This window comes from Polyergus mexicanus, unplaced genomic scaffold (assembly GCF_030449975.1).
Source record: "Polyergus mexicanus isolate NDT 795.1 unplaced genomic scaffold, iyPolMexi1.0 SCAF_25, whole genome shotgun sequence".
Classification (NCBI taxonomy): Eukaryota; Metazoa; Arthropoda; class Insecta; order Hymenoptera; family Formicidae; genus Polyergus; species Polyergus mexicanus.
The window spans coordinates 1,316,222-1,335,259 of NW_027223345.1; the positions used below are offsets into that span (position 1 = coordinate 1,316,222).

Genomic DNA, 19,038 nt, shown 5'->3' on the forward strand with positions numbered 1-19,038 from the left:
TTTTTTTGGCTGAAAATTTTTATTTAAGTAGTTAATAATATTATATCAATATCGTGAAAAAATTAAAAATTTTTGTCAAGTTGTTGCGCTGCTAAAAATCTAGAAAATGTACTGTCATTTTTCGAGGTTTCAAACGGGTATGTCCCTTAATAATATAACTAATATAAAGTATATCTTCTGTTTTTGTTGCTATTTCGGCTTTAAAGGACAAGATTTTTTGCTCTGATTAATCAATCAAACGCTTATTCAAAGTATTTCATTGACAATTTAATAATGCAATATGTACCAAGTGTTCTTAAAGTGACTATCTATTTTATATGTAAATAAATAAATATATGCAGGGTGGCTCACGTAAAGTGTCGCCCTATATATATGTATATATATATTACATATTAACATACAAGTATTAATGTATGTATATTAATGATTAATTATAAATACAACATTAAAATACATGTATTAATCTACATATATTATTAGTAAAAGTAATAAAAAATATTAAAATAAATATATAAGTATTAGAGAATATTACAGATATGAAAAAAGTTAAAGACAAAAACCAAAACTTAATTTAAAATAGTTTTCGAGTAAAGTACATTTCGATACATTAATGATCGTATTATTCATATTCAGGCAACAAATTTGTTTTTATAATATTTACAGAGTATATTAATCTGCATATTGAAGAATCATACTTTCTTATTTAACATAATTAATTTTATCATTTAAATATCTCAGGATTGCCGAACGATAAGAAAATCTGTAAACTGCATGAAATATATTTGTTAATGCGATCGAGTATCATTAATGCACCTAACAATAAACATATAAAATTAAAATATTAAGTGGCGTATAAAAAAATATTTACTAAACAGATATATTTATACTGAGATAGATATATAATACTATTATCAGTTTTCATTAAATAACTATAGTACTAAATTGTCAAGATACTTTATCTGAGATTCAATTTGATGAGAACGTATATCTAGCTTGCTTTGAATTATTTTATTTTGTTTTTCCTCTTTTATCATTTGTCTTATCATTTCCGCATTAATCTAAAATAGATAGTTTTTACACAACACTGTAATAAACATGTTTTATGCAAATGAAAATAAAATTAAATAAACGATTAATAATCGAGTACATTTTAGTAATTGTATTTATAAAATTTACCTCGAGAATATTATCTAAAGGCCCTTGCAAATTTTCTTGTATTTTCCTTATTGTATAATTTCTAAATTTCTCAAAATTTTCAGTTAGAAACTTGTTCATCTGTAAAACAGATTATTTTGATGTTTATCAACTTTAAATAATAGTTTTATCTCTTGCACCATAAGAATCATATTTCAAAGCGTATACAATTTTTACCTGTTTGAGTTGTTCCTTAGAATATAAATGATTTATAAGAACTGTCAATGTTACAACCCTACTGATTTTCCTATGAGAAAACGTAATAGTAGATATATATACATATATAACGTACACATAAATTTATGAATAATATATTTATGAGAAAATTGTCAAATTACTTTGGTTTTATTTCCTTAAATTTGTTTAATATAAAGTTAAGTACTTTATCTTTCCTCGCATATTTCGCAATAGTAAGAAGAAAACAGTTAATATAATCTTGATCGCGAAAATCTTTTAGCAACATAATCGATGTTTCACTATTATTTCCTATCATATTTAGATAGTCTATTATAAAATCTGGATGCTCAGGGCAAGCCAGAAATTCTAAAACTTTAGTTTTAAATTTTTCCTTCCCCATACGATGCACTGCCCACCAAGTAGAGTTTTCGTAACTTATAATATGAGAATGGGATATAAATTTTAAACCATTACAATATGTCCATTCTTTCCACCACGGCAAGAGTCTATACGAGATCAAACAAAATAAAATTTTGTTAAATGTTTAGCATATCTTGCTTTTATATTTTGGCCAAGCAATCTATTAAACATAGGATGAAATATTTATAAGAAAGTCATGGCATGAAATATTTAGATGAAAATTGGATTAAAAAGGACTAAATATATGAGAAAAAAATACTTGTTTTCTTGGGGATTTGCGAGATGTCGTTTTAAATTAAGATTAGCTGTGTCTTTGCATATCCGATCACCAAAAAAACACGCCCATTTTGCAGCCTCTTGTCTTAAACGTTTTCTAAAATCCTCCTCATTAGAAATTTCTTCGTATACAAGTTCTTGAAGCACCTTATATAAAATACTTTGCATTCTTATCTAAAAAAAAAAAAAAAAAAAAACGATAAATAAAATAAACTTTATATTTTATAATTATATTTAATAATAGGATATATATTTAAAATTAAATAAAATTAAATAATAAAAATTAAATTAAATATAAAATGAAAGGACAATGGGTAATCTGATTTTGGCCATGGTGATGGAATCTTTCTTCAGTTAGTCTTCGAATAGATTTAATTGTGTTGGATTAGGTTGAGTGATGTTATATTGTTGGGCTGGTTTTTTATATTAAGATAAATAATGTTAGATTAAATAAGAGAAGTGGGGAGGGTAAAGTAGGAGATAGTAGAAAGAGAGAAAGAGAAGATAAGAAAATGTTATATATTCTTGGATTCAGATTTTTGCAAATCCGCTAATTTGAATGCGATTTTCGCTATTTTTTTATCATATCATTGAAACAAATGTTTGATAATGATTCAGTACATCAAAAAAATATTAGAATATATGCATAAGAAAGATTCCATCCCCACCGCCAGAATCAGATTACTTTACCCATTATCGTTTAAAAATAAAACTAATATTTTTGTCACTATAAAAAAAATTGTATAGAGGTAAAATGACGATATAGGTTAAAGATGGTAAATTGTTAATCTTTTTACATCTAAATAGTGATTATATGAGCTAATATGAAACTTATTAAAAGTTTTTGAGAATAATAAATAATCTATTATACAATATATTATACTCTTTTTTTGATAATAAATTTTTTCATCTTTGCATAAAACGTGTAATAATGTATAATATTGCTAAAAACATATATAATTACGTATTACTATACTTTCCATTTTTTCATTGCATTTCTTTTATAGTAAAAAATTAATACAATAAATGATGGCATATAGTTAAATGACGAATGTCAAGTGCGTGCAAGATGATAAATCATAAATAATTATTTCTTTTCTATCTCAATTTCTAATTTAATGTATGTAAAATAATTGTTCTTGTTTGCTTTGTTCTGTATCTTTAATTTTAATATTTAAGATTTTGTCATAAGTAAATTTGTGTTTTTATCTGTATTATGTTGTTGAAACATTCAAACGTTAATATTAAATTGATGCATATGAAATGTTTATTTTACAGTTTTATACAAAATTTTTATAAATTATATAAAAATCTTGATTATATTTATTAGGTGTACAACTTTGCTTCCGCCGTTTTCCTATAGATGGCTTTAGCGGTAAGTAGTGGTCGAAATAAATAGATTATAGACGTCATGCGATAAACTTGGGCATCTGTCAACATAACCCCATAGAAACATTAGTCGATTTGTGTCTGCATCATAAAGTTATTCTCGATTGAAAATGTCAGTTTACGAGCCAAATTCTCGTCATTTGCGGGAGGTTTTAATTTTCTGCTTCAATATGAAGAAATCTGCGGTTGAGGCTCATCGAATGCTCTCAAATACTTATGGTGAAGCCGCTATTAGCGAAAGAACGTGTCGTGAGTGGTTTCAACGCTTTAAGAACGGTGATTTTCACGTCGAAGACCGGCATAGCGGTGGAAGAAAGAAAGGTTTTCGAAGATGCAGAATTGGAAGCATTACTTAATGAAGACTCGAGTCAAAGTCAAAAAGAATTGGCACGATCATTGGGAGTGGACAATACTTTTAATCATAAATGTATAACCAGTTTTTTACAATAAAGCCTCGAATTTCGGAAAAAAAACGGCGGAAGCAAAATTGTACACCTAATATTATAAGATAATTCAGATATGCTTCAATTTTTACGAAATGTTTACGAATTTAAACGGCAAAATATTATGTACACAATATTAATTATACATAATATTAATTAATATATAAATTGACAAGAAATCTATTAATATCTACCTTAATTTTATTAGTTTCTTCCCCTAGAAGTGGAAAGACACTCGACATGTATTCCAGAGCTTTAAACATAGGATACCATGCCACAAAATCTGTTTCTTGTTCTAGATATTTTATAATGTTCCAGAATATGGAAGAATCGAGTTGTTTCGTTATCATAAAGTGAAAAGCGTCATCGATAATTTGAGCACGATTGAGAACGTGTATTTTTACATAATTCTTAGAGGCTAGATAACTTGCAATTTTTTTCCAATTATCGAAATCGTAATTGACTCGATAATATCCTGTAAACAACATATAAATTAAAAATCAGAATTATGTGTCAATTTTCATTTTTTTGTAGTATTTTGAAACACACTTGTAACAGCACAAATATTATTGTATTCTACAAAGAGAGATTGTTTGTGTCGATAGAAAATTATTCATATATTTTGTTAATAAACAAATATTTGTATATATTATCAAAGGAATTAAATTGTTAACAGTTTGATTGTAAGACAATTAATCGGTCATATTGTCATATGAGACCATATGATTTAGTACATAATGCTAAAAAATGAATTAATTCATATACATATATGTATATGTGCAAACGTAATTTATTACGAGAAAATATTAGAATTATTATATACAAATAGATATTTATAAAAATCCAAATAACTTGTTATTCATTATTGTATAAATAGTATTTAAAATATAATTTACAGTAAATTATTATATTTATATAATAAGTAGAATATTTTAAATTTTATGAAATAATACGAATAAAATAATATAAAGAGTAAAAATTATATAAAACACATAAAAAAATAATGAAAAAGAAACTGATCAATATTTACCAATTTGTTGTATGTTGAATATCACCCAACCATCTTCTCCAAATTTTATATCAGTTAAATAAGGCTCCGTTTTGTTTAGCCAATATCGAGGTACAGTATCGTTAAAATTGAGATCTTTCTGTATAGTATATGTCAGAGGTATGCAATAATGATGTGATGGATTATAATTTCCTATTAACACCATCTTGCTGTAAGGATGATCATAATCTCGCTTGACAATTATAGTAGGATAATGCTTTTGCTTTGTCCATGGATCTATTATATGAATCATATTCAATAATTCTGACTTGTGTACACTAATTGTATCAAGCTGTTTGTCATCCATACTCTTATTCAAAGATCTCACCAAATTTTTATAATCTAAATCGCTAAAGTCACAAAGTTTTTAACATCAATATAAATATGTTTTGAAGAAATTATAAAGGAATAACATTAACAGAATGTATAAAATTGTTTTATATTAATTTAAATATATATTTTACATTTCTCTTGCTTATTAATTATTATCATATATCATATCATTTAATTTTGATAAAAATTTATTAATTTCAAGCTAAAATTTATTTAGAAATAGCAGAATTAACATTGTGAAAGATGAATGGATGTATAAGTCGAAAATAATAAAATTCCAATTATATTCTGTAAACGGAATTGTGGACTACGAAGCACAATAATTTATACTTATTATATTTAACATATTTAGTTGTCTTTATAATACAGTAACTATTATAGTATAACGTTAGTATTACTCACTTGTTAATTATATATGTATGCATACCGTTCCAAAATATTTTTTCAGAAAGTACGTTTTGTAACATTCGCAACATAATAAATGCTGCAATAATTTATACCATAAAAAGTCAGATTAATTATTTGTCATTTATTACGTATATACATATATGTAATTTATCATATTTGACATAAAGTAATTACTGCATTCGTTTGTGAACATATCTGATTTGCTAGCAAAGTAATTTATAATATATGGTATATACGCAATAAATATATGTATTTAAATACGAATAAAGGAATACATATTTAAATATATCCATAATATACATTAATTATAATAAGGGTAATATATGTATGATTAAAATTTAATTAAGTTTCTTCATCACTAGCTTTTCTTATTTTTTTATAACATTTATGTTCACAGAACGGACAACTCTCAATTATACCTTTAATGCAACAGGGAAATTCAAAAAAACTGTTGAATGTAGACGTATTATAAGAAGTATCAAAATCAAGGAGTTCGTGATGAGATTGTATCACGAATAAATCCATTATCCGGTATTTTGGGAGAATCTATAAAAAGAGGTTTTGCAATAATTATAAATATCAATATGGAATAGCAAAAAATGCTCACATTCTTTAGAATAATGTGTGTTATAATTTTTTCATTAAAGATACTCTTGAAATTATTTTAAAATTATATTACAAACAATAATATACATGACAGTATTTACTGCATAGATATGAACGTATTGTTTTTCAAGTAATAATTTAAATTTAAATTTTATAATAATATTTAAAACTTTTTATTAAGATTAGCATAGCGTTTTTAACAAAATAAATTATAAAAATATAGAAAAATATTTGATATTGTCTCGATATGTATGTCGAATATTTACATGTAAAATTAGTTTTCCTAGAATTTTTTTTTTTTTTTTTGTAAAACGTCTAAATTTTTGTAGGAGAATTGATGTATATAAAAGTATATGTATGTTTTATATAAAAGATTTGAAATTATGTTATATAAAGAGCATGCAACACACATATATCTTAAAATACTGTTTTGTTTACGAATGCAACAATTAGCGCATAAAATACTTTGAAGTAACCTTATGGACAGTATATGTTCCCAAAAATCTAATAAGACAATCGTTAAACCAAAATGATTTTTTTGATGCCCAAACTAATTTATAAACATTATGAACCCATTCTTGTAGCACTTTATATCCTATTACGCGGACAACATCAATTTTACGTGCAGCGGAATCTAACTTTTCATCGTAGATAACATCTTCCTCTCTGAAAATGATGAAAAATAGTTTTTAAGTATGTTTCTTTATACAGAAAATTTGCAATGTAAAGATTATATATTTTAATATATTAGATGTATTAATACATGTACACCATATTTTATCCAAGATATTAAATTTGTACATAATCATTATTTTGTACATAAATGTAATATTAAAATCTAGCTTAAATCTTGTTTAAATAATAATACATTGAGTTATACTTGTAAATTATAAGAAAAAGAAATGTTTTTTAATTATATAAGTTCTAAATTTCTAATTGTAAATATCAAAGTAAAATTTTACTTTTTTTCATTATTATATTCGTTTTTATTTAAACAAATTTACAAATAAATTTAACATATCTATCTTAATACTGTAATTTTAAATTCTGATAATTATTTTAATAAATTAATATTTTTTTTAACCATATGCGCTTACCTATAAAGAACTAATCCTAAATTCACCATATTTTTGTCTTGGAAATTCGGAATCGCAACATGATTCACTTTTGAAATTACCCTTTGATGTTTCCATTCGGTTTTCAAGTACAATGTAACATTTTCAATAACTCTTTGTGCAAATACCATGTGCATTGCGGAGCAATTTCTATACCATACATTTGTAATCATATTTTTGGTAGAATTACGATAAAAATTAGTCACTATCCCAGTTATGAGATAAGGGGGCAGTATAGGTGTAGTTTTGAAGTGTGTGAGCGCCATGCCTACATTATTTATTTCCAGTTTTTCTACCGCCATATTTGATAAAGCCGTATAGTTACGATGATGCTTTATAGTAATGTTAAAAGTGGCTCGTAATAATTCGTAAAAGCATGGAAACACTTGTCGGGCCCCAAGTACATCGAAATGTGTTGGTATTAACCACCTATTATTATATATTTCATGTAAAAAAATCAAGCAACAGTAAATTTTCAATTATTGCGAAGAAATATTGGAGATATAATAAATATACAGATGAGACTCATAGACATAGAAATAGTAGGTAGAAAATAACATTTTAATGTTTTTTTATTACATTTTAGTACAATGTTTTGTGCTACATTGTATAATATGAAATATTCCTTTATTTATTTTAAAATAAAAAATTATATTTTTGAACTTCTAAATTTTATGTATGCGATTTTTTGAAAATTATGAAATGTATTTCAGAAAATATAAAAAAAAAAATAGAATTCGTTATATCAATTAATCAATATTAACATATAATGTGATAATATATCAATTATCTCATACATATTTTTATGTATGACAAAACCATTAATTTAAGTTCTGATTAATATATATGTATATATATGTATTTATATGCATTTATATATGTATGCAAAAAGATATATATTACATGTATGTATACGTAGGATTATTCATAATATTAGGTGTACAACTTTGCTTCCGTCGTTTTTTTTCCGAAATTCGAGGCTTTATTGTAAAAAACTGGTTAGGCGTTTTGAAATTGCTTGTTAAGTCACTCCCAATGATCGTGCTAATTCTTTTTGACTTTGACTCGAGTCTTCATTAAGTAATGCCTCCAATTCTGCATTTTCGAAAACCTTCTCTCTTCCACCGCTATGCCGGTCTTCGACGTGAAAATCACCATTCTTGAAGCGTTGAAACCACTCACGACACCTTCTTTCACTAATAGCGGCTTCACCATAAGTATTTGAGAGCATTCGATGAGCTTCAGCCGCAGATTTCTTCATATTGAAGCAGAAAATTAAAACCTCCCGCAAATGACGAGAATTTGGCTCGTAAACTGACATTTTCAATCGAGAATAACTTTATGATGCGGACACAAATCGACTAATGTTTCTATGGGGTTATGTTGACAGATGCCCAAGTTTATTGCATGACGTCTATGATCTATTTATTTCGACCACTACTTACCGCTAAAGCCATCTATAGGAAAACGGAAGCAAAGTTGTACACCTAATACATATAATATATGTATCTGCATATTAAAGATAATATAGTTTATACAAAAAGAGTGTACGTATATATATGTTTATGTGTGTAATAAATCATGTTTATAAATTAATGATATATATATATATATATATATATATATATATATATATATATATATATACAGGATGTCCCATTTTAAAGGACCCACTCAAATACCTCAGAAACATTGCGTTAAATCGAAAAATGTTTCAAACAAAAAATGGGTGGCTTCAAGTGGGCCATAAGATGGTGATAATGATTTGACCTGCGAAAATTATTTGAAGGTCATGTGAAGGTCAACTTTAAAATCTTAAATGGAAACTCCCATCTTTTAGTATTCTTGTAGCTGACATCGAGAGCTTTCCAAAACACTATAATAAAGTGTTTTTTTATTAAGTACTTTTTGAGTTATTTTATATTTTAATCTGACATATTTTGATATAAAAAATTAAATACCTCGTAAAATATTAAGTTTTTGATAATTTTACCGTAATACTTCTATGTACAGAATAATGAGACAAATCAATTAGTATAAAAAAAAAATTGTTTTTAAGAAAATTATTTACAATGTATTTTTTTAAACAATTATTTGTTTTGTTTGGCACTAATTAATTTGTCTTATTATTCTGTACACAGAAGTATTACGGTAAAATTATCGAAAACTGAATATTTTACGAAATATTTTATTTTTTATATCAAAATATGTCAGATTAAAATGTAAAATAACTCAAAAAGTACTTAATGAAAAAATACTTTATTATAGTGTTTTGGAAAGCTCTCGATATCAGCTACAAGAATACTAAATAAAAAGTGGGGATTTCCATTTAAGATTTTAAAGTTGGCCTTCACATGACCTTCAAATGATTTTCCAAGGTCAAATTATTGTCACCATCTTATGGCCCCCTTGAAGCCACACAACTTTTGTTTGAAACATTTTTCAATTTAACGCAGTGTTTCTGAGATATTTGAGTAGGTCCTTTAAAATGGGACACCCTGTATATAGCATTTTAACAAATACTTACCACTTCTGTTTGTAAAAAGTTGTTAGCTTCGTATTATCATCAATAATACCATCATATTTTATATTCAAAATGTAACGTCCCGGTGATATCTGATATATAAAAAAAATCTCGAAACTTTCATTCGTATCATTATAAAAATATTTTACCGGATAAACAATTATTTCCTTATTGTACACGTGAAATCTTGGTGGATTATCAGTCACAATTATATCATTTATACATTTACTTTTTGAATACAATGTTAAATATTGTGTTGGTACAAGAATCTTAATGCTAATATTGCATTCGCTGTAGAAAATATTTAACTCGATATCTGGTACAGTAAGTTGGACATTATAATGCTCTGATATTATATTGTTAAGATTGAGTAAATGTTTTTCATATAATTCAATATGGGCATCAGTTAGAAAAGCTTTCGCAGCAATAAATGTTAAACAGCTATTTAACAATAGTTTTAGGAATACCATGTTAATTTTTGCCTCAGATACCTGCTGAAATATTCCTTTGTTAGAAAGAGAACAAATAAGAAAACTAAACTTAGCACAGAACTTTCTTCCTTACCAAATTCATCTAATTGAGATAATATTTTCGATATATATATATCATTTATAAAATAAGCTTATATTTAGTTATAACGAAAATTTAAACAAATTATAACTATTAATTTAAAAATTGAAAACTTTTCAGCTTTAATGGAAAACCATATTGAATTTGCAACAAAGAAATTATATAATTCAATATATTATTTTATACATATTTTGAAAGTTACACGTTGTTTTGTTCCGCATGTATCTGTCCTATATGATCGATACAATTCTTAGTTTATTTATTTTATGTTATATATACGTTTGGTCGTTACTTTAGTGAGATTAAAAGTATCCAAACTTTAATACATCTTTTCATAAATAAATTGAATCAAATTAATTATTTTCTTAATTATTTCCTCAATTTTTCTTATTTTTATATTTATCACAATATATATATATATATTATATTTAACAACATATTTTAATATTTATACTAATTTATATTTTAACATTTATTCTATATGTACAATAACATATATTGTATATTTAACTATATGTTGTTATTATATAGTTATTTTGTATTTTTAATGTATTATTAAATAGCAAATAAACACCTTTTTAACATTATATTTAATCTCTGTGATGTAAAATAAATGTAATCTTAAATATATGCCAGTAGTATCAATTTCTAATAGTAATCAATTTCTGATAGTACCTCTGATGTAAAATAAATACAAATCTTAAAAAGATTTTAAGTCTAGATATTTAAACACGTATGAGAGAGAGAGAAAGAGAAGAAGAAAAGGAAGAAGATAGAAGTGTTTGATTTCTAATAACTCACCCTATATATTGAGACACATGTACCGAATTGTATGCAGATATATGTATACGTCTCTTTGTGATAATTAATTGGAATAAAACGGCGCACTACTATCTATGTGATCTCTACGATTTTACCATCCCAAAAGATTATCAAAGACTAACAGTGTTTGGTATACGACATTACAATAAATAGGTACGTTATGTCAACAACTTCTAAAATCGTTAATACGTATCTTGTTGATCAATCAAAGTTCAAATACTAAGCATATAATCAAATTCATATTTAAAATATAAATTTTGGATAATTTATTTCAAAATGCACGCAAGCTGTTAAACAAAAAATATTTTGCAGAGAGAGAGAGAGAGAGAGAGAGAGAGAGAGAGAGAGAGAGAGAGAGAGAATTTAATCTTTCTAACATACTTTTACTAATAAACAGTGTTTAATTTATCACTTTTTCTATTTTCGTCATTTTTACCAAATTTATTAAACAATTTGTGCATACTTAAGATAGAATGTGTCCAAGCAAATAATTTTCCTTAATAATAGACATTTCTCTATTAAAATTCTGTATATTTTTATATTAGTATTAACATATGATTGAACATATTTAATGTATAAAATATTAAATAAAAAAGTTTATAGATATGATAGCAGATTTCGACTGTATTTCGATTATGTTATGTATTCACGCTGCTTAAAAAAAGTAATAAAAGGAAGAAAATGTATTATTAAGAAATATATTTTTAGACATCTTAAAAGTAATACATATTTAAGGTATTAAATGTATTGGAGATGTAATCGTATAGACAAAGATATCTGAAATTCTAAATTTTTAAATATCTATAATAATTTTTTTATCATAAATAAATACTATTTGGATATAATGTATAAAAAGTAATGTAAACTGATTACCTGATTGAATTATCCAGAAATGCTATTCAGAAGAAAAGTGTATAACCACATTTCTTTATTAAATATAAGAATAAGACTCTTAATATAAAAATCTATTAAAAATGGGATATAATAGCAATAAGAGCGCAATATTAAGGGTGCATAAAAGTTTATTGTAAAAACAACTTAATGTAATATAAATTAGGGTAGAGCGGACGTTTCGGCTAATCTTTTAATCATCATCAGCGCAATTAAAATTAAAATTAATCGGAAAATAGGTATCGCAAATTTTTACAAGGAAATCTCGCGAACTCGAAAATTCTGTTTTTGATGAAACTTTACAGACATGTAGGGGGTCAATAGATGAATTTAAAAATTTCCAGTTGTTGCCCAAAAACGGTTCTAAGGGGTAAAAGTAAAGCGGCTTTTTGCTTTTCTCGATATATTTCGAAAACTATTTGAGATATCAAAAAATGTTTTACACGAAAGTTTTATGGTAAAAACAATTTTATTTAACCACATTAACAAAAATTTTAAAAAATAATTTAAAACGAAAATTTTTTCAGAAATCTTTTAAAAAAATAATGTTTTCAAATGTTTATTAATGGAGTTAAATAGAGCTGCTTTTACTATAATACTTTTGTATAGAACACTTTTTGATATCTTAAATAGTTTTTGAGATATATGGAGAAAAGCAAAAAGCCGCTCTATATATGAGGGGTGCTTTCACCTATTAGAACAGTTTTTGGGTAGCAATCAAAAATTTCTAAATTTATCTATTGACCCCCCCCCCCTACATGTCTGTAAAGTTTCAGCAAAATCAGAATTTCCGAGTTTGCGAGGTTCCCTTGTTAATCGATTAACCGCAAAAACCGTACAACCAAGATCTCTCAATCGTCATGATATATTCAGCCGCATCACTGCTGTTGATAGAATGGCCAACTCCTCCATTACTGGGACGAAAGTTAATGAATATTGATTGGATATTTTAACGATTTATCTTCCGATTAATATTAATTTTAATCCGTGCGCCGGTGATAGCTAAAACTTAGCGTACATATACTCGCACGGATTAGTCAATTTTTTAAAATTAATTTCTCATTAATTATGGCAAAATGATAGAAAACTTCCCTACTCGTCCTCAAACCCGCTGTACAGTGGTACCCGTGGTACAGTTATTATCGGACAAACAGCATATTCATATAAACAAATATATATACATCTAACTTTTATTTTGTCAAATACTTTTACACGTATTCACATTTCTATAAATATTATATATTTTTTTAATAGAAACATATTTGATTATATAATTCTTCCAATAATATTCTTTAAGTGATAATTTAATATTGATACAAAGCTATTTATTTTAGAATTCTTCGTTAATAAATGGTGCCACTTTGCCCATCATTGTAATATGAGAACCTTGTACGTAATGTATTTTCACTGCACCTTCAGTAACCTAAAAATAATTTCTCTTGTAAAAAATATCTTAAAAATGATGAAATGTGTTTGTGTACTCTTTAATCAAAAGTTTACCTTATGTAAACCATAATCCTCTTCAGGAAAAGTGATAGGCATAAGTGTAGGTTTTAACAGTATTATAGATGATTTTAAAGGTGGCAAGAAAGATATATCATAATCTTCTATAGCCAATAGATGATCGTAAATTGTTGTAAATAAGAATTTTTGATTTTCAACACTTAATACATTGGTCTTCTCCGGAAAATGAGCTGTAAATAATTCTAATTTTTCCTCCCATGTACTGCACTTATTCAGCTCTAACGCAGACTGTAAATAATATATTGTATTTTATATAAATACTAATAAAATGATAATCTACACTTAAAATTGAGACTATATTTTCACATTTCGGACAAACTACATGTTCATATTCTTATTACTTAATTACTTTTTCTGTTTTGAACAACGTAAGTCAAATTATTTTATCTTTTAATTATTAGCCATAATTTGTAGTCAAGGATTATTGTTTCAATTTGATATCCATTTTACACATGTGCTCAAAAAATAGACATTATATTTCAATCATTGTAAATATTATATAATTCTTATATACTATCATTATTATCATTCTTTCTTACTCATTGAAAACCATTTAAACGAGTCCTTCAAAGCTTCTAAAATTTGTATTATATGTAAATAAGATATTACCTTATAAAAGATATTTTATCATATAAAAGTGCATAAGGCATTCAGAATATTTAAATATTTTAATAAATAATTTTGTATACATTTTCATATATGTTAATCGTATATAAACACTATTACGTAAACCGTTTTCGTAGTAAAAAATCATAGTTTGGTCTCAATAATTGACTTACCATTTCATTGTCAGATTCGAAATACATTTTCATGAAATTAAGTAGAATGGCATTTTGTGGTTCTTGTTGTGAAGTATAATTATGAAATTCAACCAAAAATTTTAACCAATCAGGAGCTCCATCTATAAGTAATAACCGTCCAACGAAATTCTTAGCTTCTAATAATCTTGCTAACTCAATAGCAATTAAGGATCCAAATGAATAACCCACTATTAAAAATTCTTTTCGATCTTCCATTTTCTCCATTATGTACTAAAAAAATAAACATAAGCATATATAAAATAGTATATAAAGAAAAAGTGAGAGCGTGTGTATAATCAAATATTATCATTTAAATACACAGCAATTTAAGTAATGATTTCAAATAGATTATCTTATAATTACATACAGGCAGAAGATATGCTGCTGATTTCATTATTGAAAAAGTAACGTCCGGCATATTAAGTGCACCGTGTTGCAAACATATCGCCAAAGATTTAATTTCCGATTCTATCAATTTATATACGCTTGCAGATCCGTCGATTCCTGGTATAAGAAATATTATGTTTTCAGCAACTTCCCTTTTTGTATCAAGTTCTACATAAATATCTGGACTGAAATCAGAATCCTTAAGTTTTCGTGTTAATAATTCGAAACCGTCCAAATTATTTGTAGCAGCTTCAGTAGCATCGTACGTCTTGTCTTGCTCGGTTGCATTTGTCATTTTTCGAAGTCCAGCAAAGGTGAGATTTCGAATATCTTGTTCTGTCAATAAAATATCAAATTCTCTCGCCAATGTCTGTTTAATTTCTACCGCCATCATTGAATCCATGCCTAGCTCAGCCAGTATCACGTTTGGCGCAACTATGTTTATATTTGTTAATCCTATTTTAAAAATTATATATTTTGATATAATTTTAAACAAACATTATTTTATCTTAACAACTATTGAAGCCTACATTTCTTGTATCTTCTTTAATGCACTTTGTTATATCAATATAATATATTTTTAATAACATTATTGAATAAAAATTTTTTTTCTATAAATGTTTCGTCACAAATTTTTTATATTACAGTTGTTTACAAACTCACCCATAATATTTGCAACCGCTTCAAGTGGATTCATTGCTTGGTTAGAATTTTTTTTCTCAGCAACAACCATGCTGCTTACGATTGGCCGATCTTGTAGTAAAAATATTTCTAATGTGTCCAAACAAGAGGATATTGTTTGTTGCAATGTACCTCCAATAACAAGTTCTTCGTCATTTTCTTGCATATCTGCGACAAGCCCAACTTCACCAATTGCACCCCACTGTATAGCCAAACTATGTAAACCTTCCTTCATTCTTCTTTCACAAATTCTTTCCATTACGGAATTTGCCATTCCGTAATTTGTTTGGCCTGCGTTACCTCTTCCGCATGAAACGGAAGAAAAAACGACAAAATGTTGAAGCTGAGTGCATATTGTTCTCGATAATTCGTCCATCTTTTTCGTCGTCCATGCCTTTGACACGAAAGACTCTTCGAATATTTCCGGGGACTGATTCTTGAATATGCCATCTTTCAACACTACTGCGAGATTGAATATAGCATCCACAGGACCTTGTTCTTCGGCAAATTTTAATATAGATTCGCAGTCTTTATATCTCGAAGTATCAATAGCTGTAACGATTTGTACATTTATACCATAAGATTGCCATAATGTTACTCTTGATCGCTGATACCCGTTCCTTATTCCAGTTCGCGATGTCACTACAAGATTTTTTGCACCACGTAAAATCAGCCAATCAATTAATTCTAGACCAAAACCACCTAGACCACCCAAAACGATATAGCATTTATGTTCCAGGCAGTAGTACCGGGGATGTGCGAGTATAGGTGCATCCAAGAGTTCATCTTCTTTATGAATTTTTATCATTATCTGCAAATAATACTAATTTATTAGGATATTTATCCTTAAATGTATGTTCGTTATTTTTTGTAAATTCTCAAAAAAGGGTAGACAGTTTTTGTTCTCTGTATGTTGTTTTTCATATTAAATATTAATAAAAACTGTCTTTATTTTTTGTTTATGGAATATATATATATATATATATATATATATATATATATCATATTTTTTGAGAATTTAATATTTCAATTCTAGTTACTCTCTATTGTACATATACCAAAAAATGATCATACCTTGCCAATATGCTTTCCAGCAGCCATATATCTAAACGCAGCTTCTATTTCATCTCTTTCAAAGACTTTTCTGCACAATGGTTTGATAGCTCCTTGCTTTAAACCTTCTATTAATTTATTCGACAATATCATCTTACTTTCTGGTCTGGCACAAAAAGAATTGTCCAATATTATACTGTAGAAACTAATGCTTTTTGAGAAAGCAGATATTTCTAAAGGATTATTGGAAATCATATCAAACTTTCCAATTTCGAGGAAACGACCACCTTTTGCTAAGCAACGGATGGATGCTTGCAGTTTTTCTACAGATAAAGAATTCAATACGATATCTACTCCGCGACCCTCCGTCTTCTGCATAATCATTTGTTCAAAACTCGTGTCTTGAGAGTTTCCGATACGATCCTCGGAAATAGAAGGAAATGTTTCCCTTATAAAGTGTCGTTTCTTCATATTCCCAACCGTTGTAAACACCTCGCAACCTTCGTAAAGTGCAAGGTGAATTGCTGCTTGACCAACGCCTCCCGTACCAGAATGAATTAACACTTTGTCGCCTTTCTTCACTTTACCTCTCAAATACAAAGCATAATAGCATGTACTATATACGCAAGGAACCGTGGCGGCGTCTTCCATCGTCCACTCATCAGGTATGATCCAACTGAGATATTTATCAGCTTTACAAATATTTGCGAATCCACTAAAAATAGTCATTTCTATTATTATATTATTATATTAAAATTACATTTAAAAAATCTTTTTTATCTTAAACATTCTGTATGTATTGTAGTAAAGTAATACAAAGAAACTTGCAAGATATAACAATTTTTTCAATTTTTTTACTTCATCAATAGTTTCTTTAATTTAAATATAAAAAAATATGTTAAACAGTTTATTTACTAAAAATATATTAATTGACATCTGTGCGTATGACTATCTTACCCATTTGAACACAATCCCATTATTCTTTGTCCATTTTTATTAGAACCAACAAATTCCATTCCGAATAAAATGCTATTATTTTGTTCGAAAGAGGCGACAGAAGTCGAAATGAGTCTACCACTAGCTATCATGATATCTCTAAAATTGATAGACGCATAGACTATTCTTATCAGATTTTCCTCGTTATTGTTGACCAAAGATATTCTGTTTTGCACCCAACAAAAAGTGCTGAGATTACCTCGCACCTAAAATAAATAAATATAATCATTATTTTAATCCTATTAAAATTACATTAAATCATTACTCAATCATTATAAATAAAAATATCACAAAGCATTATTGCAATTTTTCTTATATACTGAATCTTTTTGACGTACCATTTGAGAAACATAAGCACTCTGTACGAGTTTTGGTTGTAGTAATGGTAATGGAAAATGCCTGTAAGAACCCCAAATGCTACCAGAACGTATAACATTGATGGGTAAATCCAGCTGTAGTTGCCTTATGTACAACGATTCTCGCAATGAAAAAGTAGGCGCATCTCTATCTTGAATGAATACACCTCTAATCATTTTACCGTCCGGTTCTTTTCGCAAACAATTTACAAGACCGATTAGTCCGCATTCGAAGTCCCCTTCTGCGACGACTATAATTCTCGTAGTTTCATTTTCCCTGTCCATGAATGATTTAAGTCTGTCTATCCATGAGAATTCATAATTGTTTACATGCACAATCTGTAGATTCCTCTTATTAATATCGTGTATTTTCCTTAATAATATAATTGTCTTATCGTTGGTGCGTTTCTCCAAAATTACTTTTAACCCATACTTATCAAGACATGAGTAGTCGTAGATAGCATTGAATTCTTCGAATGTTAGAAGAAATCCCTTTGGCATCATGACAGATAATAATTGTTCATATAATTTGTTTTTATTTTTTGTTAAAATTCCGAAACCTAGAATCATCAAACAATTTTCATTTTTCGTCAGTTTATCGAATTCTATTGTAGAAATATTGTCAGGCAAAGCGATATCTTTGAACCGCTCGTGTGTTGCTACCAGTTTGATATCGGATTGAATTTGCGGTAAATCATCTAGAACTTTATTCACAAATAAACAATTTAAATCCTCCGGCATCACTTGATCGCTATTCTCCACAAATTCGATGATTTTTACATTTATCATATTGTAACACTCGAGTGCAATATGCACCGACATTCTTGTTGTATCCTCTAAAGACATTACATCTAGATCCCGATAAGCAACAAACTTGTATTCTTCAAGAATAGGATGAATCGCTCTTTGTTGGCGAGATATAGCTGTAGCCACGACGCCGCTTACTTCAATTCCTCCGGATATCAAAGCATCTAAATGCTTATAATTTTGTACAAGGATTTCTGCAATATGACACAATAGCGCGA

General features: G+C 27.2%; 2 protein-coding genes across 2 annotated transcripts in view; both read right to left on the reverse strand.

Moving 5' to 3' along the window:
* Positions 1–929: 929 nt before the first annotated feature.
* LOC138943047 (aminopeptidase N-like) lies at positions 930–10,403 on the reverse strand. The gene is made up of 12 exons (XM_070313565.1): positions 10,083–10,403; positions 9,937–10,025; positions 7,392–7,838; positions 6,771–6,960; positions 6,108–6,234; positions 4,930–5,289; positions 4,094–4,374; positions 2,051–2,241; positions 1,533–1,877; positions 1,372–1,441; positions 1,177–1,275; positions 930–1,058 (listed from the first exon to the last, which is right to left on the reverse strand). Exons 1-12 carry the CDS (start codon positions 10,401–10,403, stop codon positions 930–932), a joined length of 2,649 nt encoding a protein of 882 aa, XP_070169666.1.
* A 3,030-nt stretch (positions 10,404–13,433) lies between these two features.
* LOC138943234 (fatty acid synthase-like) overlaps positions 13,434–19,038 on the reverse strand; it is a 112,626-nt gene continuing 107,021 nt past the window's right edge. The window contains exons 22-29 of the mRNA XM_070313843.1: positions 17,996–19,014; positions 17,619–17,863; positions 16,683–17,376; positions 15,591–16,419; positions 14,908–15,383; positions 14,520–14,771; positions 13,717–13,968; positions 13,434–13,639 (exon numbers count right to left, since the gene is read on the reverse strand). Of these exons, the coding sequence (XP_070169944.1) occupies positions 13,547–13,639; positions 13,717–13,968; positions 14,520–14,771; positions 14,908–15,383; positions 15,591–16,419; positions 16,683–17,376; positions 17,619–17,863; positions 17,996–19,014 (3,860 nt within the window). The 3' untranslated portion in view covers positions 13,434–13,546. The remainder of the gene's footprint in view (positions 13,640–13,716; positions 13,969–14,519; positions 14,772–14,907; positions 15,384–15,590; positions 16,420–16,682; positions 17,377–17,618; positions 17,864–17,995; positions 19,015–19,038) is intronic.